Genomic DNA, 26,924 nt, shown 5'->3' on the forward strand with positions numbered 1-26,924 from the left:
TGCATTGCCCTGTACCAGCAAGCAAGGCAAGTAAAGAAGTAACAAAGGAACTTGAGCAAATGCTTCCCTTTTGTACCGTAAACTGGTCTGAACTGGATTAGTTAAGAAATTTGTTAACTGAGTCACACTTCAGCTTTGCAGAAGAAGAGACTGAAGAGACTACAGAAGTATAGAACCCAATATACTACAGAACCCAGTCAGTTTGGATTGGCAACAACATCTCTTCCACAATCACCACCAGCACAGAATGTGTGCCTAGCCCCCTGCTCTATTCACTTCATGCTTATGCACAGCTCCAACGTGATACTCAGTTTTGCCGACAACACCACGGTCACTGGCTGAATCAAAAGTGGTGACAAACCAGCACAGAGGAGGGAGATTGAAAATCTGGCTGAGTAGCTTCTCAACAACAGTGTCTCAATCAATGTCAACCAAGAACACAAGGATGATTACTGACTACCCGTCCTTCTCATCAGGGGATCAGAGTTGGAGAGGGTGAGCCCTTTTAAATTCCTCGGCATTATCATTTCAGAGGATCTGTCCTGGGTCCAGCGTGTAAGTGCCGTTATAAAGGAAGTACGGCAGCGACTCTATTTTCTTGGAAGTTTGTGAAGATTTGGCATGTCACCTAAAACTTCTGACAAATTTCTATAGATGTGCATTGGAGAGCAGACTTCTGCATCACAGCCTGGTGTGGGAACACCAACATCCTTGAATGGAAAAGCCTACAAAAAGTAATGGGTACAGCCCAGACCACCTAAGAGGAGTGCTGTCACAGGAGTGCTGCGTCCATCATTATGGACCCCTACCATTCAGGCCATGCTCTCTCCTCACTGCTGCCATCAGGAAGGAGGCACAAGGGCCTTAAGACCACACCACCAGCTTCAGCCTGACCCCTCAGCCATCAGGCTCTTGAAACAGAGGGGATAACATTACTCACCCTAACACTGACCTGCTCCCACAACCTATGGGCTCACATTCAAGAACATGTCATGTTCTCGACATTTAGCGTTTATTTATTATCATTTTGGTTTTTTTCTTTTTGTATTTGCACAGTTTGTTGTCTTTTGCACACTGGTGGTTTGTGCAGTTTTTCACTAATTCTATTGTGTTTCTTTGCATTTACTGTGATTGCCAACAGGAAATTAAATGCCGGTTGTATACGGTGACGTATATGAATTCTGGTAATAAATTTCTTTGAATTTAAAACAAATAGTGAACGTTTACAGACACGTAGTTATACAAATATATAAGCAAGCCTTAAGAAAGCTAAAACCACAAAGATAAATACAACAAAAATGACAATCTGGAACTTAATCCAGCAACAGTGATGGGGTTCACCTGTCTCATTCCCCCATCAGGCTTGATCTGCCCAATCTTTCCTTGTCTGTTTCCCACCAGCTTTCGTCTCAAAATTCCACCCTCCCCCACCGAGCTCCATCAGTCACCTTCCAGCCTCTATGTCACCCCTCCCTTTCACCTCCTTATACTGGTTATGGACACTCTGCACCTTCAATCCCCATGCAGGATCAACACCTGAAACACCAACTATCTCTTTGTTCTACAGATGCTGGTAAACTGAAGATCACTTTTTTTTGCACAACACCATTATTCCAAACTTCCTCTCTAATGTGTTATTCATAAATGTGCTCGCCAATACTTCATGTCCTAATCTTTGTCATGAACTTAGTCTTAATAGACAATTTATGAGAATTAATGCACAAACCGCTTATTACATCGTCATCTCGTTCTATCACTTCTATCAGCTTTGTTGAGCATGACTTAACTTTTCATAATCTATTTATATACTATTTCATAATTTATTTGTTATTGCCTTTTGAGTGGATGCCTTTATATTGCTTCATTTCCTGTAGATTTAATCTTTCCTAACGCTGACATTAACCTAACTGCTCTATAAATTCTATGGTTTAGTTTAGTTCACAATATTTTACACAGTAAGAACAGATCTTTGGCAGCATCTGCGAAGCATCTGAATCTTTGTAATGGTATCTCAGTTCTTTCTCCTCTCTAAAGTATCAGCAGATAAACACCATTTGGACCTGGATTCCTACTTTGTTAATTTCCCTAGTTTGTCATCCTTTCCCCAACTAACCTCATACACTTTTGAACTTGTGCCTTAGTGAAACGTCTATTTAATATCTTTGTTAGTGAAAACTGAGGTAAACTACTTTCAATACTTTTGTGCCATTTCCCTGGCTGGCTTATTCATCCTTCAGTAAACATACTGTTGTATTGATTTTCACTCTTTCTGGTTTACAGAAGACACTATTATTTTCATATTCTTTCATCATTTAATTTGTCTTTGCCTTTTTCTTCACCGTTCTTCATTGACCATCTTTTCTTTAATCTGATATCCACTCAGTATATCCCAGCATCTTCTCTTCTTGTCAATGATCCCTCCCATCCACCCAACAATCTCGCTGACCCTCAACTCTCAGGGAGGAGGTACTGTAACATTCAGAGATGGGAAACACCTTCTTCCCCCAGGCTGTTAGACGACTGAGCTCTCTGCTGCTACCCCAGTCTAATCACATATGAAGTATCAGCAGTGTGATACTGTTTACTTTTTAATTTGTATTGGATATGCACCTTATTATTTGTTAATACAGTGAAACCCCGATTTTACGCAAATTCGGATATAATGTGATGAGTCATTGGACTCCATGTCCATCCACACTCCCCCTTCTCCAGCCCTGTATCCCTTTTGCCAATCAACTTCCCAGCTCTTGGCTTCATCCTTCCCCCTCCTGTCTCCTCCTATCATTTTGGGTCTCCCCCTCCCCCTCGCACTTTCAAATCTCTTATTATCTCTTCTTTCCGTTAGTCTCGGCCAGATGCTGTCTGGCCTGTTACATTCCACCAGCATTTTGTGAGAGTCACTGGACTTTTTTTTTTGCTCAAAATGGAACAAACTGCTAGAAAAAGAAAATCTTTTTCTGTGAAAGATAAGCTTCATGCACTTGACGCGATCAAGACTAAAAGTCAAACTCAAGTTGCACGAGACCTCGGGATACCAGAATCAACACTTCGTGGCTGGAAGACTCACAAAGGAAAGTTATGCACGTCGCTTTGCAAAGTTGAAGAAGCAGGACTAAAAGCCAAACACCTGAAGACAGCCAAAGGTGTCAGCCTCGATGACTCCCTGTACAAGTGGTTCGTTTAAGCTCGCTCAGAAGGTCTTCCAATTTCCAGTCCTATTCTCAAAGCTCAAGCCGAGAAGTTTGACAAGCAGATCAATGGAAAAACCTCACAGTTCAAAGCTAGCAATGGATGGCTAGACCGGTTTAAACACCGTCACGGGATTTCTCAAGTGTTAGTGTCAGGAGAAATTCGCTCAGCCGACAGTACCGCCGCCAGCGAATACCCGGCTGAACTAAAAACTCGCTTAGAAGAAGGTGGCTACGTGGGAGAACAAGTGTACAACTGTGACAAAACAGGCCTCTGCTACAAGATGATCCCAGACTGTACACTGGCTAGCAAAGATGATGCCCACCGACGCGAGGGAGCCAAACTACGCAAAGATCACGTGATGTTGTTGTTTTGTGTAAACAAGATTGGAACACGTAAGTTAATGTTTTTTATTTGTTGTTTTATGTATTAAAAAGCTTTACTAAAAATTAATTTGTGTTTTAATTTCTACAGTAACAACAACGATTTATTCATGGAATTCTTTAATTCAAAGGTAATTTACTTGCCAGAAGGTGAACGTGCAAAAAACGGGTCAAATAGGGGGTGGTTTTAGGATGTTAGGTCAACACTGGGTCAGTTTGAAAGCTGATCTTCTTGAACCCTGATTTAGCGCGACCCTGCTTTTTTTGTGATGACATTTTATGGACCCAAACGATCGCGTTATAACAGCGTTTTACTGTATATTACTTTATGTGGTACGTGTGTGAGTTATATGTACTGCGTTGTGTGCCTTGGTCTGGAGGTACATTGTTTTGCTTTTTTGTTGTGTACAGTTGAATGACAATAAACTGAACTTGAACTTGATCAGCTGCCTCTCAGTCCCCTTTTACCTCTTCACTACTTAGCTGCAAGAAAGGATAATTTACAGAGCTGATTAATCTAACGCCTTTAGGAGTCAAGAGTAAACTGGAATTCCTATGAAGGGACCCACTTGGTCTAAGGGAGAATGTGCAAACTCCAGAGACAACAGCCAGGGTAAGATTCAAACCCAGGCCCCTGGACCCGTGAGGCTGCAGCAGCAACTGCTGGGCCGCTTTATAATTCCTTTCCCTGCTTCCATTACTGAGATGTCTCTCTAATTTATTCAATCTTCTTTCATAAATAAGGTGGGTGATTTTCTTTCTGGTATTCTGACTAAAGATGGAGGCTTGGTTACATGACAAAAATGCAATCCCTTTTCCTTCTTTTCTTACTAATCTCTTATGCTATATTTCTGGTAATTGATATTCTCAGTAATTATTTGGCTGCTGTCGGTCCTGTTACCTAGTTACAGAAGAATAAGACCTCACCTAATATAACCATGTCAGCAGAGCAACCAAAACAATTCCATTCTATCCACCTTGGCCCTGCAGCTTACTCTGTCACAAGCCTATTAATTCCCTTTAGTTCTGAACAACTTCCTTGCACTAAGAGGCAATTTACAAAGTCATGCACATCTCTGGAACACAAGAGAAAACTTGGAACACCCTGGAAGAAACACACACAAAGAGAACATGCAAACTCCACACAGACAGCATCTCAGTTCAGTGTCAGGCACAAGCCCCAGGAGCCGTGGGGCAGCAGCACTAACCGCTGTGACACCTTTACAATTACTTTCACTGCTTCCTTTCACTATTTGGCATTCCTTTAGCATATTCCTTCTCATCCATTTGGACTCTGGACCAACATCTCATTCTAACACGCACAAGACGCTGGAGGAACTCAGCAGGTCGGGCAGCATCCATGGAAATGAACAGTCAACGTTTTGGGCCGACACCTTTCGTCAGGACTGAAGAGGGAGGGGGCAGGGGCCCTGTAAATAAGATGGGGGGAGGGTGGGAAGGAGAAGGCTGGTAGGTGAAACCAGTAAGGGGAAAGATCAAGGGGTGGGGGAGGGGATAGGCAGGAAAGGTGAAGAAGGAATGTAAGGGGAAAGCACTGTGTAGTAGAAGGAAGCAGCCTTCTAACTGGGTTCTAACTCATTCTAACGGCTTCAATATTCAACCCTGCTGCCATTATTCTCCTTCCTTTGATTTCACAGGCAGAATGTTCTTTTTCTCGTGTCCAGTTCCTATATCACACTGTTGCTCTACTCTTGATTTTCAACTCTGCCAAAAGCCGTTTTGATCACTCCGTTGTACCACACATAACACCACCCTCTGTACACTATCAACCCCTCTGCATTTAATCCCGGAACTATCTCAGCCTAAGGTCATTAAACAAACAAAACTTCAACCTGTTAACTTCCTAACGTATCGTCTTGCATTCACTGTATTTCTCTACCTACTTACTTCCTCAACCACTCCCGTTGCACCTTGTGACACCACGCTTTACAATGTAACCTTTACTCCCTTGTCACTCACAAAATGCTGAAAGAACTCAGCAGGTCAGGCAGCGCCTATGGAGGAAAATGAACAATCAATGTTTCAGGTTAGGACTGGAAAGAAAAGGGGCAACGCACCTCCGTAGAGAGAGAGTTAGGTGCACCAACCTCCTGCGAGTTCACATCACAGATGACCTCAGCTGGTCCCTTGATATCACCTCCCTGACCAGGAAGGCACAGCAGAGCCTCCACTTCCTAAGGAGACTGAGGCAGGCCAGGCTCCTCCAACCCCACCCATTTTACAGGAGCACCATTGAGAGTGGCCTGACAAGCTGCATCTCCATCTGAAAGAGGACCAGCAGAGCATCGGACCAGAAGGCCCAACAAAGAACTGTGAGAATGGCTGAGAGGATCATAGGTGTCTCCCTACCATCCATCACGGACATTTATCAGGAGCGCTGCATACACAGGACCCTTAAGGATCTCACCCACCCATCCATCCAGCATCCTCTGACTTTCTACCATCATCAGGCAGGAGACTCCGATGCACAAACACAAAGACAGTCAGGATGGGAAATAGCTTCTTCCCTCCAGCTATTAGGCTTCTGAACTCGCTGCCGCATCATATTCGAAGTGTAAATGGTTAATCTGTTCTGTACTTTACAATATTTAATTTATGCATTTTACTTTGTTTAATTCAATTGTAGATTTTATACTTACTTTCCTAAGATATTGTGTGTTATGTGCACTACTGTGCTTTACACCCTGGTCCGGAGAAACGTCTCATTTGATGGTCCGCATGTATATAGTTAAATGGCAATACACTTGACTTTTCTAGTCCTGCTGAACATATTTCAACCTGAAACATGAACTGTTCATTTTCCTCCACAGATGCTGCCTGACCTGCTGAGTTTCTACAGCACTGTGTGTGTGTGTTGACCCACATTTCCTGGATCTGCAGTCTCTCTCGTGTCTACACTCCCTCGTATCACGGCTTCCACTTGATTTATCCTCCACCTCTGGGACTTGTTCCTGTCAAATTTCCAACCCTACCACAGCAATGAAGTAGCTAAAGATTATAGAAATCAATAATGGCCAACCTCTATGGCAATGGGCATAGTTAATATAGCTTCTGACATCATCAACAGTTCCATCCCTTAACATTGGCTCTCCTCCAAAGTTCAGCTCATTGAGATCATGCTTAAATGTCACATTTACTCACTCAACCAGCAGCAGAACACGTCAAGTCATGGTTTCTCTGCACACTATCGATATATGCTTCTGCTGTTCAGCATATTGTAACTTCAGAGCACATTTCACAATCAGATTGCCTAATAAACCGCATACCTGACAAATTCCAGTGGTGTTGGTCAGGCATGAATTCTGTACTCCAAACAGGGTATGCTGTGACCTACCTCACTACTGGTTCGGGGATTGACTCAGTATTTGCTGGAACTTGAACACCCTTCTCCCATTCCTGTCGCCATGGATCCGCCAGCACATAGTACTCATCAGCATTAAGCTGGTAGGATTCAGGCAGCTTCATGGCAGTGATCAGATCTGTTCGAAAGACCTTTTGAAAATAAGTAAAAGAGAAACCATTTTTTTTTATTGTTCATCTGACAACCTCTTCAAAGCATCTAAGAACATTAAGGTTAATAACAAACCACAAAGCATTATCAGAAGTTGTGTCTTTTCAAAATATATGAATAGGTAGCATTGCAAATGAAATTCAGGACATGAAAGGGCCTGAAGACACAAACTCAATGTTTCAAGAACGGCTTCTTCCCCTCTGCCTGCAGATTTCTGAATGGACACTGAACCCATGAACAATTCATCAATATTTTTAGCACTACTTGTTTAATTTAACTTTCTTTTTCATATATACTTCTTACCATAATTTGTAGTTATTATTACACATTACAATGTACTGCTGCAGCAAAACAACACATTTCATGACATATGCAGGTGATATTAAACCTGATTCTGATACTAGATAATCATGTTATACAGACATCAGCCCAGAGGCTTTCCAGAGAAATTAACAAATCAAAGACTGGTACTCATAACTGATTACTTAAGCAAAAATACTAGATTAGGAAAAGTAATATCACTGAAATGAAAACTTAAAAATCTAGAAATGTTCAGGTTTCCACTTCAGGGTTTTGGAAAGAAATTGCAGCATCTAAAAAATCTATGCCACAGCTTCTCAAAATTGCACATTTCACCAATCAACTGCTATGAGCAAGACTGTTATTGAAAGTCAAGAGTAATGAAGTCCATGATCTTTATTCGAGTTGTTCGGAGCAGCTCACACACTCATGCATGGAAGGATTCCTGTCACGTACGAGTGTAGCCATTCTGATGTGATACGACCGGATGTTAACTCCATCCTTTTTAGCTTCATATACATGACTTTCACAAAGCCTCCTGAAATGCAACTCAATGTGTCCTTTTTAAGTAGGTCATAGTTGAAGCTAAACCAGGTAGAATCCCTTTTTGATTTAAGAGCACCTAAATCAACTTAAGTGTATTTATTGACTCTCCCTTGGACATCGTATCTCCAGCCTATCCCACACGGTAGCGAATTCCTGTCTCACAAACTTGACTCACCCCATTAGAGCATCTGAGTTGACACCCAACACCCGACCCTAATGTTAATAACCTGCACTCAGAAATCATAATGCCCACTGACAAATTCTCTCTTGACAATTAACTATCAGCCCCGTCACCCGTTACAAATGTTTCAAACCCCATGGCCTTTCCCCTACTCACGCAACCTGCCCACCTGTTCCCCCGCAGCTGAGCCTTGCCCCAATCTAAGTTGCTCTCACCTCTACCCCCTTTCTTTCCTCTGTGACTCTCTAGATTTGTATTTGTCACTGTCACACATTTATGATTTAATTTGTGTTTTCTGTGCTAGTGGGGGACTCAAAGGCAAGGCCTTAACTCTCAAATGAGATTGAGTAGCAATACATTGTGCCTTAGGCCAAGCGCAGCAATGAATTTCCAAGCAGAGGGTCCATGAACAAAAACCCTGTGGGTGTTTAATACACTTAAGTAGAAGCTGATTAAATTCGAGACTCGGATGCTTTTGTTGTAATGCATCAAAACTCTCTCAGTTCATGAATCATCCTTTAAACTGAGGAAACTGCAAATATGACTCCATTATTCAAACAAGTGAAAAGGAAACTATAGATTTACTTTAACATCTGCTGTGGGGAACATCTGCTGTCCTTTAATTAAGCACAGAGTGACTGAACACAAGAGAGATATGGAGGTCCAAAGAGATTCACAAGTTCACAGATGACTAAAATGTTTTGGACAGGTTCACAGAGTAAACAGCAGAAAAAGGACAGAAAATCTCTCAGAAGCAAAAGAGAGAGGTGAATGCAGTGCAGCCCATGGTAGGCACATCAGATCCTTCACGGTGCATTGCTTTCGGAAGGATAACAGTATCATCGGGGTGCCTGCCATCCATGGCAGTACCTTTACGCTGCTCCACCTTCTAGAAGGAACAAGAGCTTGAAATCTTGGACGGCCAGACTCAAAGCAGTTTCTTCCACGCTGCTAGCAAACTTCTGAGCCAATTCCTTTCTCATTCCTTTCTCTGTGGCACTGCCACATTCTCCTTCTTCCATTACTGCCACTTCCGCAATACTGCTTGTATCACCTCGGTTTGACCCACTTTACTTCCACTGTGTCTGCGCTCATCACTCCATTTATTGTTGCATTCATTATGTGTACCGTTTTTTTCTGTGAGCTTTGCGTGAGCAAGGTATTTCATTCTGCCCGGGTGTAGATGAGAATAAGCTTATCCGAATAAAACATTTACTCGTTAGACTTCTCCTTGGCTGATGTCAACATTTCTGACATTGCTTCTTCGAATTATCATACTGGCCTTGGAAAGAGTCAGTGTAGCAGTGCTGGTTTTCTCTGGGATATAGAGTATTAGTGAATGAGATTTTTAGTGTTTTCGAGAGAAATTTATAAAGTGGACCGTGGAGTTATCCTTCTAAGCGTACATGCACAAAGGTTCACGACCCTGAAACTCATCACTGGTCAGTGGCTCAATGCTCTCTCAAGCAGTGGCAGTGCATTGAGTCCTATTGAAAGCAGCTGGAATGGATCATTCAGGAACTCTCTCCCCCAGAAAGCAGCAGTTCAATTAATAAATCTGAGACCAATTTTCTTTTGGTCTAGAGCTATGGGGAATAAGGAGCCAATATTGGTTAATGAATTATAGATTAGATAGAACAGGGTTAAGGGTCTGGGCAGGTTCCAAATATTCTCATAATATTTCACTTAAAAAGATAAAGCATCATAATCTGCAGCCTTACCTGGGGATCCCCACATTCTGAGATTGAGGAAGTGTTTTTTTTCCCTTCCATCAAGGGCAAGGACAGAAGGGAGGCGGGCCGTTCTACACTAGGCAGCTCCTGATCTCACAGCGAGCCTGTATATGTCAACTCTCCATCTCACACTGTATTGCAGGCAAACCCAGGTCAATATTCTAGGGGCTGGAGGGGGGAGTTTGAGAGCACCCCAAGAACCATGCAGGGAGATGCTGCCCACATGCTGCATCCTTGACTTGCTCTTCGTCCACTGGGTCTAATCAAGTTCCTGATGTACAATAGCCTCACCAGGAGTTATTTGTGCACCTGGAACCACTTAACGCATGTCATAGGGAAATGGAGGTCACCTTGTCAAAAAGGATTGAATATGTTGGGACACCATCTCCACAGCTCCCTTTATTTATTGTGAGTAAAACAAACATTTTATTCCTGCCTAAACAGCGATGGTTGCATCATACTCCTGCAGATGATACATATGTGCCAGAACTTCAGCAACTATCAGCATTGAAGACTTTAAAAAGATCATTTATTTTCAATTATTAAATATAATACCACGCCAAGGGTTTCAACCCAATATTATCACAACTTAATTACTGAAGAAGTGTGGTGCGTAGCCAAGTGGTTAAGGAGTTGGACTAGCGATCTGAAGGTTGTGAGTTCGAGCTCCAGCCGAGGCAGTGCGTTGTGTCCTTGAGCAAAGCACTTAACCCAGCCCACCCAGCTGAAAATGGGTACTGGCAAAATGCTGGGGGTTAACCCCATGATAGACAGGCATCCTATCCGGGGGGGGGGGGTCTGGTCTTGTACTCTCAGTCGCTTCACACCACGAAAAACGGAATAAGCACCAGCCTGATGAGCCTATAAGGCACGGAACAGACTTTAATTACTGAAGAACATTTTATTTGCAACATAACTGCAAATTAACTTTTTTTCATTGACAAATTATCGTAAGTGAGACTGAACTGCATGGAAGGGTGCAGAATCTGAGTATTTCAACCTCACTTAAAAGGGATAGATTGAAGACTAAATGTCACACAACAGTCTATCCAATGGGGTAGTCAGGACAGGAAATATTCAGGGTTTTCTTCTCCTGACATTGTGACATTTGCTGCAGGTGGTGAAAGACAGTTAAGCCCGATAATTAAGACTTTGGTGGTACAAGACCGGCAGACTTTCTGGATGCATCTCAACATCCTTTTAATTCATTTTTTAAAGATATGACACAGGATTATTAAAAAAAATTCTAGTGAACTTAGCAACTTCAAAGGAGTGCAGAATGGGAGCACAAAAACTATCCAGTAATGAGAAAAATGCCGAACCGTCAAGATTTCCAAATATTCTGTTCAGTATTATTCTAGCCACAATTCATAGAGCCAGCTTTGATCGGAAACACCAGACAACCCATTTTCTGTTACCACCTTATTTCATTCTAGGATAACAAGATAGTAATTGTATGCTGATAGCAACTCACTGAAGGAATTCTGCATGTTATCAGCCTTTTGGGGCTTCAGTTTGTATCATCCATTTAAAATAGAAAGACACAGTGACAAGTTTTGTTTAGGAGGAGCAGGAGAGACATTTGGTGAGGCTTCTCCATAAATATTGTGCAACCCTCCTCAAAGTTCAAAATAAAATTCATTATCAAGGTACATATATGTGACCCTATACTACTCTGAGATTCATTTTCTTGTGGGCATTCACAGTAAATACAAAGAAACACAATAGAATCAATGAAAAACTGCACACAAAGAAAGACAAACAACCAGTGTGCAAAAGACAACAAATTGTGCAAATAGAAAAAGGAAAAAACCCTCAAAAATAGGAAGAGTGACAGACCCTCCCCCCCCACCAATAGCTGCCAGGACATTGAGGAACAGATAGGCAGGCAGATTAAGGAAAGGTGTAAAAACAATAAGGTTGTTGTCATTGGGGACTTCAACTTCCCAAATATAAACATGGACCTTCTTAGTGCCAGAAGTTTAGATGGGGCAGAATTTGTAAGGTGCATCCAGGAAAGCTTCTTAAAACAATATGTAGATAGTCCAACAAGAGGAGGGTCTATGCTGGAGCTGGTATTGGGTAATGAACCAGGCCAGGTAACTGACCTTTCACTGTGTAGAATGGTGACTATGCCTCGCTGACTTTTAAGATAGACAAGGGTAAGTATTGACCTTGTGAGAGTATTAAACTGGAGCAGGACAAATTATGAGAGCATTAGGGAGGAACTAGGGAAGAGTTCATAGGGAACAGCTGTTGTTGGGGAAGTGCATGCCTGACATGTAGAGAGTGTTAAAAGACCCACCGTACACAAGAGTACAGGACAGGCGTGTTCTGGACAGAAGGAAGGACAAGGTAAGAAATCCTCGGATGTTGAGAGCGGTGGTGAATTTAGCCAAGAAGAGAAAGAAAAAGTATGCAAAGCTTAGGGAGCTAGAATCAAACAGAGCCCTTGAGGATTATAAAGAACGGTGGTGTGAGTCTCAAGGTTCCTCCTGACGGCAGCAGCAAGAAGGCATGAGCTGGGTGCTGGGAGTCACTGATGATGGCTGCCGCTTTCCTGCAACAGCACTCCACGGTGGGGTGGGCTTTTCCGTGACGGACTGGGCCCTATCCACTAGTACTTGTACGATTTTCCACCGAAGGACAAACCACAATTTATTTGGTTGGGCACAACCTGTGCTGTACCCTGTTCCAATTCACTGGCCAAGAAATCCAGCACTGATCGATTGAATCGGTTTAAAAAGGATCCTGATGCATGCCACAGATACCATTTTGCCGATGAGATCCGGAAACATGCAGAGAAGACAGATCATGACATGACCTTGCTATGGGGATTTAATGCTAATACCCTTTTCCTAAACCAACATTTCTGTAAACTCCCAGAGCTGAAGCAGTGCCAGGAATCCGCTCCCAGGTATGGCTGAAGAAGCAGGTATGACTGTGGCATTCAAGAGATTTTTAGGCAAGCTCATGAATATGCAGGTATGGAGGGACATGGATCACGTGCAGATAAAAAGGATTAGTTTAATTTGGCATCCTGCTCAGCACAGATATCGTGGGCCAAAAGAGCTGCTCCTGTACTCTTCTATGTTCTATGAATGCACATTCCTCAGCATGAAGGTCATCCAATCCTTGTCACTGCTATTCAAATTCAACTTTATTTTAGTTGCTTAATGAAAATTTATGGACATTGCTAAAATTCAGCAAGTTTTCAAAACTTTCTACAGCTGCTTTGAATAGCAGAAATCTCATAGAGTGGATTGACTGTCGCTGAACAACCTCTGCTGATTTCAATGCTGTACAATTAGCTGCCCCCAGGCACAGTTGCATTATCAGCAGTTCATTTCACAATCCAGCAATAGTACGAGGATCAGCAGTGGATATAACACAGCAGGACACGTTGCTGGGAGGAGGAGGAGAAAGAGTAAATGAGTTACTAGCTGGAGGCAATGTTTGCCTTGCTTGTTCAGGAAGTAATTCTCCTTCGAACACCAGCAATGAACAATATGTGAGCTGTCCGTGTTCCCAGATGAAATCTTCACAGAACTATGCCACCTGCTGTAGCCACAGATGCAGCTCCGGAGCAGGGCAAGAAATGCACTGCAGGTGGCTCTCAAAGTGACCTTGGAAATGCGTCCTGAACTTCAATGCTGGAGCTGGACACAACTGCATCAACCAGTCTTCCATTCCCTGCTTTCTATGGAAGGCCACTAATACACTCCAGCTAGACAGTGGACATCTCCTTTTATTTTCACCTCTCCAAGACTTCTGCTGTGGCGGTCTAAAAGCAGAAGCATGCACACAGTCACATGAGGAAATCCTCCTGCATTACAGACCTGGTTGCATGAGGGACAGGACCGGAAGCTCCACGTTTCTAGGTTTCATTTAGATGGGATAGCGAGGGAGGTCAAGGAGGTGGAGGGGTGGCATTACTAATAAAGGAGAAAGTCAGAGCTGTATTCAGAGAAAGCATGCTGGAGGGCTCACCCTCGCAAGCGATGTATCTGCAGCTCTGAAATAAGAAAGGTGCGATAATATAGGCCCCCAGTAGCTATTGAGAGGCCGAAGAGCAGTTACGTGGACAGATTATGGAAAGATGCAGGAACAATGGAGTTATCATAGTGACAAACTTTAATTTCCCCGGTATTGACTGGAGCTTCCTCAATACAAGAGGATCAGATAGGGTGGAATTTTTTCAGTGCATCTAAGTGGGATTTTTTTTTAAAAAACAGCATGTGGAGAGTCCAGCTAGAGGAGAAAACATAACTGGTTTTGGGAAATGAGCCAAGCCAGGTGATAGGCATGATAGTGGGTGAGTATTTTGGGAATAGCGTCCACAACTGATTATGTTTAAAGACAGTTCTGAGTAAGGATAAAACTGGATCTTGCAAGGGAGGGCAAATTACGACAGGATCCACAGGGCAATGAATGGAAGCAGCTGCTGTTGCACAAGTCCACATCGGACACGTGGGATGGTAAGGTAGGGGAACCTTGGATGACCCAAGAGGTTCTAAATTTAGTCTGGAAGAAAACGAAGACAGCATATGCAAGGCTTGTGAGATATAAAGATAGCAGGAAAGTGCTCAAATAGATGATTAGGATGGCCAAAAGAGGCCATGAAATTGTCCTTGATGAGCAGGCTCAAGGATATTCCCAAGACATTTATACTTGTATTAAGAAGATAATGAAGGAGAGGGCAGGTTCACTCAAAGATAAAGGAGGGAATTGGGGTATTGCATTAGTAGGGGTGTTGAGTATAAGAGTACCAAAGACACGCTGTAGAAGCTGTCAGACCACACCCACAGTATTCCCTGCAGTTCATTATCGGAAGGATGCTGATCGGGTATGGATGAGGTTTGCCAGTGTGCTACCTGGATTAGAAGGGATGAGACATAAGAAAAGGTTGCACAATGTTGGGTTGTTCATCCAAGAGCAATGGAAGCTAAGGGGAGGTCTGACGGAGGATTTTAAAACTATGAGATGTATAGATAGGGTAGAGTCAGAATCCTTTCCCCAGAGGAGAAATGCCAAATACCAAGCAACATAATTAAGAAGTTAGAGGAAGGAAGTTTGCATTTTTTTTTAAACAAAAAGTGATAGCTATCTGGAAAGGATTTAGACAGACACATGACTATGAAGGGAATGGGGCGCGATATGGATGATACCTAGGACATTTAGTATTAATTGGCATCAAAATCAGCACAACATTGTGGACCATCTCATTGTGTGCAGTTTTCCACTGATTACATTGCGTTACTGTGAATGTCTGCAAGAAAATTAATCTCATTGTTGTATATGGTGACATATATGTACTTCGATAATAAATTTACTTTGATATTCAGCTGCATATTTTCCATTGATATCCACCATCTTCAATTTCACTGGTTCCTTTTGATAGTATAATCATTCAAATGCTGCCTTGAGGTCAAAAGAAAACTATCTCCCATTTCTCTCTAGAATTGAGCTCTTGATCCCTGTTTGAAGCAGGATTATAATGAGCTCTGGAACCAAATGGCCCTAGCAAAATTGGTCCTGCTTGGCACGGCGATGCCATTTCCCCCGCCAATAACTGAGAGCAGAGTGAGGAAGCAGTTTGTCAATCTGCTGGCAGCTGCTGTGCCATTAATGGCAACCTGATCGGGGAGAATTCTGTTGACTAACAGCTTTGACAGCTACGTGAGCAGTCCTGTCTACAGCTCTCTGCCCATCATAAATAAGCCAGTAGCTCAGATCGCTCTCTGTGTGAATTAATTTACACAATCACCACAAATTTCACCTCATCAAAGTTAATTACGAATGTTGCCAGGAACAATATATATATGTGTGTGTGTGTGTGTGTATATATATATATATATATCTTCACTGCCGTCGTAATTTTTCTGACAGCTTCAATCCTATATGTGTACTTTATTATTTTAACTGCCAAGCTTCCCCTCCGTGCCAGTGCGTGTTGCATAAACATTCAACGTTCCAGCTTGGCAGAAGGCAACAGTGCTGATAAAGAACCACCATGATCCTGTGGAGTCGTCACCTCACCATCCAGATCCTGAGGTGGACCTGTGGAAGGCTGCGTCTGATTTTCAATCAGCAGCCTGGCTTTGGGCTAACGTGTCAATTTATTCAGAGCCTGCAAGCAACTGGCAGTGGAACTCCACCACGTTCCACTGTTACATCGCAGCGCTGCGTGCCCCTCCTGTCGTGCCGCTAGCCTGGCCACTGATCTAAGGAAAAGGGACTTTACAGATTCAGTTAAAGGTCAAGAGGACCCTAATGGAAGTAATCAGGTGGACAAAACAAAATGTTTAAAAAGCAAACAGGAAATCTGCAGATGCTGGAAATCCAAGCAATACACACAAAATGCTGGTGGAACGCAGCAGGCCAGGCAGCATCTATAGGGAGAAGCACTGTCGACGTTTCGGGCCGAGACCCTTCGTCAGGACTAATTGAAAGGAAAGATAGTAAGAGATTTGAAAGTAGGAGGGGAAGGAAAAATGCAAAATGATAGAAGAAGACCAGAGGGGTGGGGTGAAGCTGAGAGCTGGAAAGGTGATTGGCAAAAGTGATACAGAGCTGGAGAAGGGAAAGGATCATGGGACGGGAGGCCTCGGGAGAAAGAAAGGGGGAGGGGGGAGCACCAGAGGGAGATGGAGAACAGGCAGAGTGATGGGCAGAGAGAAACAGAAAAAAAGGAGGTGGGGGGAACTTTGTCAGTCAGCTGAATACATGCACAGGTGGAAGTGAACAGCTCCAGATACCAGCAGGAGATCATGGGAACATTACAGTATTTCAGTATTTTGTAAAACTCATGGACGGACTTCCTAGACCTTTTGTTACAGAATCTGGCCTCCATTGCAGAGCTCCCAGGAATTCCGGAGGTGTGCATATTAGTGAAAATTAGAATTAAAATTGATTTTATTCCAAAATAGATTTTGATAGTATGACTTTTCAAGCTACTTGCAGAAGCCTGTCAGTTTCCACCCGACCTTCAACCACAGCAAACTCCTAACGACTGGAAGCTCACCAGCACTTTTAGTTGAGTGTAAAGTAAATTTATTATCAAGGTACATATATGTCATTATATACAACCCTAATATTCATTTCTTGTGGGTAATCACAGTAAATACGAAGATACACAGCAGAATCTACGAAAAATGCACACAAGACAATGTGCAAAAAGACAACAAATGGTACAAACACGAAACAAAAGCAAACAAAATAATAAATAAGTAAGAGTGTTACTTTAAGATCAAGTCAAGTCACTTTTATTGTCATTTCGACCATAACTGCTGGTACAGTGCATAGTAAAAATGAGACAATGTTTTTCAGGACCATGGTTCACATGACACAGTACAAAAACTAGACTGAACTACGTAATAAAAAAAAACACACAGAGAAAGCTACACTAGACTACAGACCTACCCAGGACTGCATAAAGTGCACAGAAACAGTGCAGGTATTACAATAAATAATAAACAGGACAGTAGGGCAAGGTGTCAGTCCAGGCTTCAGGTATTGAGGAGTCTGATAGCCTGGGGGAAGAAACTGTTACATAGTCTGGCCGTGAGAGCCCGAATGCTTCCAAGCCTTTTCCCAGACGGCAGGAGGGAGAAGAGATTGTATGAGGGGTGCGTGGGTCCTTCATAATGCTGTTTGCTTTGCGGATGCAGCGACATGGTCAGGTCAGGGGACTTGTAGTCACATGGTCACATGAATGGGGATTCCATTGTGCCATTCTCTCTTATGAAATTTTGCAAAGTGAAAAATTGAATTAATAGAAAAGCACGAGGTCTCATTGTTCTTAAAATTAAAGATTGTATTTGATGTTAAAAACTAAATAGAACTGCTTTATTTCCTTTAAGTTATATAAGCAAATCCTCCACGGGGCTGAACTTACTCACCTCATGAAATTTTTTTTGTTTACCAGCCTAAGAAAATCTGGGACTCATGACCCGGATGCCAAAGCAAATATAAACACTGCCCGCCCCCGGCAAGAGTAGAAATTTGTTTTTCCTGGCCAGACATCTTGCTCACCACAGTGGCATGTTATGCTCAGTTTCTCTTCCTCGGAAGGGAAACAGGCAAAGGGCACATCTCATGCATGGTGCTAAGTGGAATTGTAAGAGGCAGATTAGCCAACTGATGTCAGCTCTGCGCAGCCCTCTCTCCCTCACCCCACCCAATGTGGGTGGAGGACAGATGGTTGCTGCAAAGGTGACATCACCCAATGTGGCATCACACAAACCCAATGCCACATCACACAAACCAATCAGAAGATGCAAGACATTCCACAGCCAGCAAGGAAACCAACCGGAATGTAAAAACAACATTCTTTTTCACGTTTAATAAAAATCTTCCATTTATACCTACATGTGCTGTGAGGGTTTTACAACAGCATACACATAAAAGGCTTGCAACTTATAAGTAAGTCATTCATGTTACAGACATCATCACTCATTTACCCTTTGGTTACGTAGGGTAGTGTCCTATGGTTATTTTTGGCAAAGCCTCACCTAGCACCACAAATCTATGATTTTTACTTGATTTTGTTTCCTTAACATTATTGGACACGTACATATCTTAACAGGAAATAGCCAAAGTACAATCTTGGGAACTCCAATGGCTCAGCATGAAAAATGGGACATCAGATTTACACACAGCAGAAGGATCTCCGCCTACATCTTGACTGACGTCCATTAAGACCCTAAGACCATAAGTTAGTCCCTTTGAGATGTGAACGACAAACTGAGATAAAATACTGAAAAGTAAAACAGAAACAAACCTACCAGGAACGTGCTGAGAAAAGACAAACACTGCCACAACTTCATTACCTCACTAGTAAACAGCTGCATTGCTTTGCAAAGTGATGAATTTCACTGCAATGTGATTATGCTTTATACCCAAGTAATAAATGCCAATACAAAACCTCCACTCTCGTCAGCATTGCAGACACATTGCATGGAAGTTGCTTTCCCCTACCTTTCTTATCAATTATGTAACACCTCACCTCCTCCAAGGCTATGACATCTCAAGAAGGGTCAACTTCAACAGCATTTCAGTTCTTCAAGTATACTGCACATTCCACTTTGAATTACACTAATGACGGATTATACTGATGTCGCAGGAAAGCGGCACCCATCATCAGAGACCCCCACCAGGCAGGACATGCTCTCTTCTTACTGCTACCATCAGGAAGAAGGTACAGGAGCCTCAGGATCCACACCACCAGGCTCAGGAATAGTTATTACCCCTCAACCATCAGGCTCTTGAAACAAAGGGGATAAGTTCATTCAATATCACTCGCCCCATCATTAAAATGTTCCTGCAACCTATGGACTCACTTTCAATGACTCTTCATCTCATGTTCACGATATTTATTGTATATGTATTTTTTATTATTATTTTGTATTTTTTTCCCCATTTGCACAATTTGTTGTCTTTTGCACACTGGTTAAACACCCAAGTTGGTTCAGTCTTTCATTGATTCTGTTCTGGTTATTATTCCATTATGGATTTATTGAGTACGCTCGCCAAGAAAATGAATCTCAGGGTTGTATATGGTGACATATATGTACTTTGATAATAAATTTACTTTGACCTTTTAACATTTCTGCAAAGCAATATAGATAACATGCTTTGATATATCCCATTCATTACTTCAGTTGCCTCTTTGGAGAAAACTGGTATAATCTACCCTTTACAAATCCTTGTCAACTCTCTCTGATCTAGTTGAATGCTCAGGGCCCCAAACAGTCCTTCCAGGTGACGCAACACTTCACCTGCAAGCCTGCTGGCATCGTCTGTCGCATCCGGTGCTCCCCATGTGGCCTCCTCGATGACTGTGGGACCGTTTTGTCCAACACCTCTGCTCCGTCCAAAAACACAGAGCTTCCTGGTGGCCCAACATTTTAATTCCCATTCCTATTCACATTCTGGCATGTTGGCCCGTGACCTCCTCTTGTGCCATGATGAGGCCACCCTACGGGTGGTGGAGCAACACCTTGTACTCTGGCTTGGTGTCCTCCAACCTGCCGCCATGTCAATTTTTCCTTCCAGTAAAAAAATTATCTTTCTTCCCATCCCCTTTCTTTCTAATCCCTGGCTTCTTACCTCTTTTCCTCACCTGCCTATCACCTTCCCTGGTGCCCCTTCTCCTTCCCTTTCGTCGGTCCGCTCTCCTCTCCCATTGGATTGTTCCTTCTCCAGTCTTTTACCCTTCCCACCCATCTGGCTTCACCTATCACCTTCTAGCTATCCTTCCCTACCCTGTTATCCTGGTGTCTTCCACCTTTCTTTCCAGTCGTGAAGAAGGGAAGCAGCACAAAACGTCAACTGTTTGTTCACTTAGATGCACGCTGCCTGACTTGCTGAGTTCCTTCAGCATTTTGTGCGTTGTTTTGAATGTCTTCAGGCTGTTTAGACACTTCTTAGTTAAAAAAAAGCTGATCATTTCCCAACAACAGATGTTTAACCAGATAGTTAATAAATCTCTGATCTTTCTCTCCCATCTTTCCTAAATAATAAAGCGACACGTGCCATCTGAAAGAGCAGTTCTTAAATTGCAAGCAACAGACACAAAATGCTGGAGGAAGTCAGCAAGTCAGGCAGCATCCGTAGAGGGGAATATGCAGTTGGTGTTTCGGGCTGAGACCCTTCATAAGGACCTGAAAGGAAGGGGTAGAGAGCCAGAATGAAAAAACCTGTTATGATCTCATCAACTTTAAAGATCCCTAGCATAAAAACCACCTGGTGCAAACCATCTCTCACTCAAGAGTTCCATCATTTGCTTCATTATTGTGGGTTTGTCAGGTTCATTTTCATGAATACTGTATAGCTTTTCATTTACCTCAGGGAAAAAAAAGCACAACTTAAGTTGTATTCTAAAAAATGGTCACTCGTTCATTTTCAGCCCGCTTGTGGATCCCAAGTTCAGTCCCTCTTTCCCTTTTGCTGGCTCCTTATCAGGAGAAAGAGCTTCCTAAAGAAGACAGCACAGGTGCTGTCAGTGTCATGTGTCACAGCCCTTTCAAACAAAGCAGAGACATCGCGATTCACTCTCTTCCTAGGAAGTGCCGAAATTCTACATGTACTCAAAACAACAATAAGAATGAAGAATCGTTGAAGCTGATGGCAAAGAAAGCTCAGGAGAGAGCGTGCCAGAGGGGAGTACAACTGGAATGCGTTTGGCACTTGTGACAAGCAATGTGTTTTTTCAATGTTTCCTAAATTTCCACGTGCACAATCCTCCCTGAAGATCCATTTCATGTGTCAGCCACTTTCTTGCATTTCCTTTGCCATACTATAAAGAAGTAATGAGAAGTATTGTTCTAGAAATATTATCTCCATCTTATATATCAATGTAAAACCAACTTCCAGTTACATTCTTTCAAAAGCAAAAAGGCAATTTTTCCAGCTTCTTGTCTCTCATTATTCAGACTATAGTAGTAGGAATTGGTCCCTTGGCATTTCTGCAAATTGACTCTGGGGCTGAAATGATTTCCTTGTATTCTATTGCATAATGCAGTAGTGAACATATTATTGCTTTATCAAACGCATTTTCTTCTGTTTTGGCAAAATGAGTCTCTTCAATTGTTTTTTTTTGCTGGTTGCTATAGTGACTGAATATGTCAAATATACTACAGGTGTTAACTTTGGCTCAGCGCTAACATTCTCACCTTTTAGTTAAAAGGTCATGGTTCCAGTCTGACTCCCGAAGTTAGTCTGATACTCCACCGTTGGAGGTGTTGCCTTTCAAGTGTGAAGTGAAAGAGATGCTGTCTCTGCTGATGTAGAAGAGGCTATACCACTATTCAGAAACAGTAGTGCATTTTCCATATGCCTTGACCAATCAGGAGCGAAAGAAGCTAGGAAGTTGTAAAGTCAGTGAACTCCATCATGGGTACAAGCCTCCGTAGTATCCAAGGTATCTTCAAGGAGCTGTGTCTCAGAAAGGCGGTGTGCATTCATCGAGGACCCTCATCACCCAGGACATGCCCTCTTCTCATTGTTACCGCCAGGAAAAAGGTACAGAAGCCTAACAGCACACACTCAGCAATTCAGGAACAGCTTCTTCACCTCTGCCATCTGATTCCGAAACGGATACTGAACCCATGAACAATACCTCATTTGTTTTTCTGTTTTTGCACCACTTAGTTAATTTAACTATATATACACACACTTACTGGTGTCAAAATGGTTGTTGTGATACATCCAGTGTGGTAGTGCATAGTGCCCGTCGCTCTCACTTTCAGCTTCCACCACTGGCTAGCAGTCTCGCAAAAAGGAGAGCCTAATGTGCCAGTACACAGCCTCTCCAACTGCTAGCCTCATGTAGTGCCTCCTCGCTGGTGACACAGAGAAACTGAACTCTGTTCTGACTCAGGCTAAACTACAGAAGATGGAGAGGAGGTCTGGCCCCTGCATACAGAGCTCGCAGGCTCACCGGTCTGTGGATTGCCCTGGTGCTCGTGTACCAGATCCCCAGCTATGGGTACAAATAGCCCCACTGCCTTGTGGGCAGCCTCGAGAGAGACGAAGGCTACGGGAGTAAACTTAGACGGCAAATCTGGAGCGGAGCCCTCAAGGCAGCTGGACATCATTGGGCAGCCTTCAGACAGCTCCTGCAGCCAAGCTGGTGCCGAACGTATCGCTTCATAAGCTTTCCTTTGGGCTACACTGGTGAGGCCGAGATGGGGATCTTGACGACTGGGCATCTCAGGATCTCCATACCTTCCACCCAGGCTTGTGATGATGGTCATTGTCCTTCGAGACAGACAGATGCCAACCATACACTTACTGTAATAACTGATAGTTCTCTTCTTCCATATTTATCATGTATTGCATTGTACTACTATCGCTAAGTTAACAAATTTCACTACATATGCTGGTGACATTAAACCTGATTCTGATTGTACCTTAAGCAGATAATAGTGTCACAAATACTGGAAATTTTGCAGATGCTGGAAATCAAAAGCATAAATTACTGTGCATAAAATACTCAGCAGGTCAGGCAGCGTCCGTGGAAATGAATGTTTCAAGCTGAGATCTTCAGGACACAAGCTGCTCTGCGACATGGAGGAACTTGCTCTCCGCTGATGCTGCAACAATCCAGTGAAGTACCAGAATACCCATCTCAAAGCTTTATTTGCCAAGTACAAAATGCTGTTGGAAAGGAACTGGGAGCTATTTCTTCCAAGGATGAAAGCAGACCTTGTTAGAGAGCAGCAGGATTGTTTGGTTTGCTTGGAGATCTGGTTTTAGAACAGGTTTAGTATTCTGGTAATGATTCAAGTTCCTTAGGTAGACTATTCCGCTTCTTGGATCGGCACAGAGAGATGATGGAGTGGAGCGGTATCTTGTACTCTGGGATGGGCAATATACCTTTCCTCCGATTGGTGTTGGACCTAAACATACTTTTGTCCCATTCTTTGTCCAGGTCACGGGCTCCTCGCGAGATGTCCTGACACGAGGTCGATCTTCAGAGAAAGCCGTATTCTCAAGTGTGGGCAAAATATCCACCAAGGCTTCAAAATGTGTGTCTGACACTCTCGTTGTAACTCCAGCAGCAACACACACAAAGTGCTGAGTACTCTCTTGAGCAGCTCTTCAATTAACATTAACAGTACAACCATTCGTTACAGTACCAGCCAACAGGTATCAAGCAGTCTCATTAACAGATAGTGCCAGACATTTTCCGTGCTTATCAGCCATTTAGCAAGCCACAAGGTCATTGCGTATGTTGGTTTCAACTACTTTACCAAGATTATTTCTGGGACTATAGTTTTTAAACACCCATCTTGGCCACTTCGGAGGCTAATTACCTCCAACATGTAAAAGTTGTTGGCCATCTTTCAAGCCTCCAATCTCTTTCTGCAGACAAGGCAAGACTGGCAGTAGATGAAACTGAGTGTATATAAAAAAAAAAGTTTAGAGTTGATACAGTTCTAAATGAAGAATGGGCAAAGAGACATTATTTCCATTATAAGCTACAATAGAACAGTTCTAAATATGAATGCAGGCCTGGGAAGTGCTTTTTAAAAAGCAAAATCTTAAAATGATAAGCATTAAAACACTGGATCCCTGACTTTCTCAACAGGAGACCACAGTCTGTGTGGATCGGAAGTACCACTTCCTCCTCGCTGACAATTAACCTCAAGGATGCGTGCTTAGCCAGCTGATCTACTGTCCCCACACCCGTAACTGTGCAGCTACGCAGAGCGCAAATCATCAGCTGGTTGAGTGCTGTCACAACCAGCACCTTGCATTCAACATCAGTAAGACAAAGGAACTGATTGTGGACTTCATCCTCATTGAAGGATCCGTAGCAGAAAGGCTAAGCTGTTTAAAGTTCCTGGGTGTTAACATTTCTGAAGATCTATAGTGAGCCCAACATATTGATGCAGTTACGAGGAAAGCATCACAGCAGCTATATTTCATCCGGAGCTTGAGGAGATCCGGTTTGTCACCAGAGGCTCTAGCAAATTTCTGCAGATGTACCGTGAAGAGCGTGCTAACTGGCCACATCACAGTCTGGTGTGCAGGGGGCACTGCACAGAATCGGAAAAAGCTGCAGAGGGTTGTAAACTTAGCCAGCTCCATCTTGAGTACCAGCCTCCCCAACATCCAGGACAACTTCAAAAGGCAAAGCCTTAAAAAGGTGGCATCCATCGTTAGGGCTCCCCAACACCCAGGACATACAGTCGGCCCTCCATATCCGCGGATTCAACCAATCGAAAATATTCCCAAAAAAATTCAAGGGAGTTCCAAAAGGAAAACTTGAATCTGCCGCGTGCCGAGCACTACACTGAATCCACACGAATGAAGTGATGTGTAGGCATATCCTGCTGTAGCCTCCCGCCATTTCACAGATCCTCAGTCTCTCTCCAGCACTCGTTGTTTGAGCATTGTTCACCTCGTGTCTCGTTCGTTCGCTACTTGTGTTGTGAGCGCGAGGAAGGAGTTTAAGGCTAGTAAGGGATGGCTGGCTAGCTATGTAAAGCACTACAGCCTCAAGAACTTAAAAGATCACGGGAGAATCGGCATTGGCTGATGCCAAGGCAGCATCAGCGTTCCCAGAAGAGCTACGATGGTTGCTTCTGTACTGAACATGTACAAACTTTTTTCCTTATTATTATTCCCTAAACAGTCATTATTCCCTAAACAATACAGTATAACAACTATTTACATAGCATTTACATTGTATTAGGTATTATAAGTAATCTAGAGATGATTTAAAGTATACTGGAGGATGTGCGTAGGTTATATGCGAATACGATGCCATTTTACATAAGGGACTTGAGCATCCGCGGATTCTGGTATCCGCATGGGGTCCTGGAACCAATCCCCCACGGATACCGACGGACGATTGTACTCTCTTCTCATTGTTACCATTAGAGAGGAGGTGCAGGAGCCTGAAGACACACACTTGATGCTTTAGAAACATCTTCTTCCTTTCTGCCATCGGATATCTGAACTCATAAACATTACCTCATTACTTTTGCACTCTCTTTGCAGTAATTAAATTTAATATTTTTATGTTTCTTAATGTAATTTATCGTATTTTTATGTATTGCTGCTGTAACACAACAAATTTCACAACATGTCAGTGATCATAAACTTGATTCTGATCATAAACAATTAAATACATTTAAGCAAACTCAGTTAATTCAAAATGATGTAAATGTCTTAATACTTGGTTGGATCTTGCAGGGGAGGGATGTAGGAGTTACTGGAAGAGAGGAATGGGAGATGCAGGGAGAAGGAGAGGAGGGATTGTTGTGAAGGGACAAAGGAGAATTGCATGACCGTCAGCCATAGAAAGAGAGAAAAAGTGAAAGTGAGTGAGAGTAAGAGAGGTGAGGGAGAGGAAGCTAGAGATTGATGGCGTATATAGATATCAATGAACAAGAGCAGGAACAGGTCACCCATCCTTCACCCTGTTCTGTCATTTAATTAAATCACAGCTGATCTGACTGTAACAACTACTCCACAATACCATCCGACCATGGTAACCGTTCAATCCCATGTACTTATCTACCTTTGACTTTACATTACCCAGACCCTGGTTCCACTGCACTTTGATGAAGGAACTTCCAAACATACATTTAAACAGTGACCCCTAATTCTGCACTCTCATGGAGGAAACATTCTTATCGTTTTCCAAATCACATGAAAAATCTGCACAACAGCCTTTTGTGCGTCATGTGTTAGGACACCGGGAGAGTCGTATTGAAGTATAGCCATAAATAGGCCCTTCTGCCCATCCTGTCCATGCCAAAACCATTTAAACTACCTACCCCCATTGAACTGCACTGGGACCATAACCTTCCATACTCCTACCATCCATGCACCTAGCCAAACCTCTCTTAAATATTGAAATTGAGCTTACATGCACCTCATTCCACACTCTCACGGCCCTCTGAGTGAAGAAATTTCCTATCATATTCCCCTTAAACTTTTCACCTTAACCTATGGCCCCAGGCAACCTCAGGGAAAAATCCTGCTTACATTAACCCCATCTATACCCCTCATAATTTTGTATACCTCTATCAAATCTCCCCTCAGTCTTCTACTTTGTACATTCTAAGGAATAAAGTTCAAGTATATTCAATCTTTCCTTATAACTCAGGTCCTCCAGACCCAGCAACATCCTTGTAAACTTTCTCTGTACTCTTTCAACCTTGTTTACATTTTTCCTGTAGGTAGGTGACCAAAACTGCACACAATACTCCAAATTAGACCTCATCAACGTCTTATACAACTTCAACATCCCATCTCCTGTACCCAGTGCACTGATTTATGAAAGCCAACTTGCCAAAAGTTTTTTCAGAGCTCTGTGAACACCATTCAGATGCTGTTTTTTTCTTCATCTTTGAGAGGGTGAGTGGCAGAGCAAATGGGAAGAGAGAGGAAGTGAGGGGGATAGAGGAATGAGGGAAGAGAGGAGTGTGAAGCAGTAGAAAGAGCGAGGGTTAGGGGATCAGTAGGCTAGCTGCAGCAATGGTAATACTGGTGAGGGTAACATAGTGTTAATGAAATCAACAGATAAAAGTTCCTCTGTG

The 26,924-nt window shown here is 42.9% G+C and overlaps 1 protein-coding gene across 6 annotated transcripts in view; it reads right to left on the bottom strand.

The window, feature by feature from the left end:
• Positions 1 to 26,924, bottom strand: part of jade2 (jade family PHD finger 2) — a 172,436-nt gene that overhangs the window by 102,896 nt on the left and 42,616 nt on the right. For all 6 annotated transcript variants that reach the window (XM_073067130.1, XM_073067131.1, XM_073067134.1 and 3 more), the window contains one exon: positions 6,928 to 7,085. In XM_073067130.1, coding sequence (XP_072923231.1) covers positions 6,928 to 7,085 — 158 coding nt within the window. The remainder of the gene's footprint in view (positions 1 to 6,927; positions 7,086 to 26,924) is intronic.

The sequence above is a fragment of the Hemitrygon akajei genome, chromosome 15, assembly GCF_048418815.1.
Source record: "Hemitrygon akajei chromosome 15, sHemAka1.3, whole genome shotgun sequence".
Classification (NCBI taxonomy): Eukaryota; Metazoa; Chordata; class Chondrichthyes; order Myliobatiformes; family Dasyatidae; genus Hemitrygon; species Hemitrygon akajei.